Source organism: Limulus polyphemus, unplaced genomic scaffold, assembly GCF_000517525.1.
Source record: "Limulus polyphemus unplaced genomic scaffold, Limulus_polyphemus-2.1.2 Scaffold9472, whole genome shotgun sequence".
Taxonomy (NCBI): Eukaryota; Metazoa; Arthropoda; class Merostomata; order Xiphosura; family Limulidae; genus Limulus; species Limulus polyphemus.
The window spans coordinates 5525-8856 of NW_013675082.1; the positions used below are offsets into that span (position 1 = coordinate 5525).

At 34.5% G+C, this 3332-nt stretch overlaps 1 protein-coding gene across 1 annotated transcript in view; it reads left to right on the top strand.

Annotated features, from left to right (window-relative positions):
• Positions 1 to 3332, top strand: part of LOC106475935 (calcitonin receptor-like) — a gene marked incomplete at its 5' end in the record, with an annotated part of 9920 nt that overhangs the window by 4977 nt on the left and 1611 nt on the right. Inside the window, one exon of the mRNA XM_013936611.1 lies at positions 904 to 1033. Within this exon, the coding sequence (XP_013792065.1) occupies positions 904 to 1033 (130 nt within the window). The remainder of the gene's footprint in view (positions 1 to 903; positions 1034 to 3332) is intronic.

The window sequence follows — 3332 nt, forward strand, 5'->3', positions numbered from 1 at the left end:
ATGATGTTGGGCTTGTCTGCAAATATATCAATCATATAATTGATACCGTGTTTGTTTGTTTTTTATCCCATGATTTATATGACATTTCAAGTAAAAAAAAGGGAAATAAACGTTAAACTATCTGGCTTTAAGGCTTCACTGTGGTAAGTTAAACCTTTAACTTATTTCCTGCTAACCCTAAATTATTTTGTGAGAAGCTAAACTTGTAACTTATTTTCTGTTAATCCTAAGTTCTTCTGCAACGAGCTAAATTCTTGTTAACCCTAAATTGTACTGGGAAAAGTTCAACCTGTGACTTGTTACCTGCTCACCCCAAACTATTTCGTGAAGAGTTGAACTAGTAACTTATATGCTAACCCTAACTTATTTTGTGAGAAGTTGTACTAGTAACAAATACGTTAACCCTAAATTATTTCGTGAGAAGTTAAACTTGTAACTTATATAATAACCCTAACTTATTTTGTGAGAAGTTGTACTAGTAACAAATACGTTAACCCTAGATTATTTCGTGAGAAGTTAAACTTGTAACTTATATGCTAACCCTAACTTGTTTTGTGAGAAGTTGTACTAGTAACAAATACGTTAACCCTAAATTATTTCGTGAGAAGTTAAACTTGGAACTTATATGCTAGCCCTAAGTTGTTTTGTGACAAGTTAAACCTATAACAAATTATCAGCTAACCCTACATTATTCTCTAACAAGTTAAAATATTTTGAATGTTATCTGACTCATCGTTCAGCTAACTAAATATTATCGATTTTTTTTCACGACGATTGTAAATTAAAGAAATATATTTTCTTCACAAAAGCCTACATGAAGAGCTCTCATTTTCGAAGCATCTCGTAATAATACTGTATTTTAATGGTATCAGTTGTATTTATTTCTTCATGTTTTCTCTGCAGAAAATCAATAAAGGCAACAGCACTTCTGTTTCCTCTCTTGGGGATCACTCACCTTTTGTTCTGTATCAACCCCAGAGGCACACTAGAAAGGGCTTACATGATCACCAATGCTACAATGCAGTCCTTTCAGGTTTGTACGAATACTCTAGAAACTTCTAAATCATTTTTTTTTTTTGCTTGTGGTGGGACCCTGTTGTAGAGCTATGGTTTAAAGATCCGGGCAAGCTGGCTTTGAATCAAACTATTCCCTACACTTTCGGCTGTGGGTTATAAGAGTGACTGTATGGACGGTGGGTGGTAGGGTGCTGTTGACTGCCCAACTTCTCTTTGATTGTTAGTTCAAAATTAGAGACGGTGGCAGATAAGTTTAGTAGATTTTCCCTAAGTACAAAATACAAATAGCTATGTTGCCAACTTGTACATCATTACGATCTAATTACAACTTAACCATACCTACGTTCATCCTTGAAGAATAATTAAATTAAACAGATTTTATTTTGTACGACAACGTTTCACGATATTCACGAAAAGTTCTTCAACTGATGCTATACTTAAAACGCTTCTGTAAAAAAGAAATGTGAGGGTTATGTTGTTCACGCTGAATAAAACGTTACAACTTTACAAAAACAGGAAGTTTCTATACTCGCTTAATTCTTTGTATTTAAGCACAAAGCTATACAATGGGCTATTTGTACTATGCCCACCACGGGCAATGAAACCCGGTTTCTAGCGCTATAAGTCCATAGACTTACTTATGTGCCACTAGGTGGTGCATTGCATTCTAATATAAATAAGAATAACAACTTTCTTCTGTATGGCCTAATAATTAGCGTTTCGGGCTGAGGACCGAAAGGTCCAAGATTCGCGTCGCCATGATAACACTCCGCATTTTCATTTGTCGGTGCGTTATAAGAACAAGAATCAATCTCCTTATTCGGCTCATAGAGTGAGTCAGACGAAGCCCTTGGCTGTGGATACTGCCTTCATTAGGGCCATTAGTTCAAAGTTAAGGATAACTACACCAAAATCTTAGAGGTTTTTGACCTGCCCTTTTAGCACACATTCTTATCAGGTTTAAACGCAAATATTTTCCGTTAATTTAATTTATATTAATGTTAATGACATAAATACACTGCGTAGGTAAAGAAGTAACAGCTAGTTATTCAGTTTCTTAAAAAAAAATAAAATAAAATAAAATAGAACAAAAAAAAAAAAGAAACGTCTGGAAATAACTATACAAATCGAACGCATGTGATTCAGGATGAAGTAAAGACAAAACCATATTGTACAAAACGTTTGCCAGTTACTATAAAACTCTTTACCTTGATGTATATTTTATAGTTTTATAGTCCCATTTTGGTAGTAACGTCCTTTACCTTATGTATATTTTATGAAAACAATAAAGCTTGGATAACTTTATAACACGCTTTACGTTGGTTGATATAACACTTTAGCTAACTTCACGCACGGACGAACAAAGAACCATTGACCCTACGATCAAATCAGATTCTAGATTTGAGCCCCGAACAAATAACATTGTAAAATATACCTCACAATCCATTTTTTTTTCGAAATTAAGATCTTTAATAATTTTCTTCGGTCAACTTTTAATTCTGACAGACTCTTGAATAAGATGTTACCAAGAACAAAATGTTTGGTAGACTTTTATATCACAGACTCTTACTCTGGTAAATAAACAACAACAACAACAATTAGACATAATTAGGTTACCTCTGAGTTGGTGAAACAGTAGAGTACAGCCAGGAATAGTCCCTAAAAGTAAAGTGTTCAGAAACATGATTGATCTGTTTCGTGCCAAAATGAACAGAAAAAAGTAGACAAGTTTTCAACAACAACCATCAACGTTTAATAAAATTAAACATTATCTTAGGTTTTACTGAAACACATGAAAGCACCATTAATTACAATTTCGATTTTCTTAGTTTTATGACCATCAGGTATTTTGTAATATACAAATAAGCTAATAATGTTAAAGTTCGAGGTTCGATTCCTATGGTGAAGATTGCGCAGGTAGCAAATTAAGCAAACTAAATCAAAAAACTAAGGCTGAGAGAACGAGACTGAGAAAATCTAATTCTGACCAAAGGAATCCTTCAATAAAGAAATTGTAGTGATTTACTGGAATTTATATTTTTATGTTTTAAAGTCCCATTTTGGAAGTAACGTCATAAAATATACATAAGGTAAAGAGCTTTATAGTCCCATTTTGGTAGTAACGTGGTTGTCTCCTTTTTAAACTTAATCCAACAAGTTAGCTTCCCCGGCATGGCCAGGTGGTTAGGGCGCTCGACTCGTAATCTGAGGGTCGCGGGTTCGAATCCCCGTCGCGCCAAACATGCTCGCGCTTTCAGCCGTGGGGGCGTTATAATGTGACGGGCAATCCCGCTATTCGTTAGTTAAAAAATAGC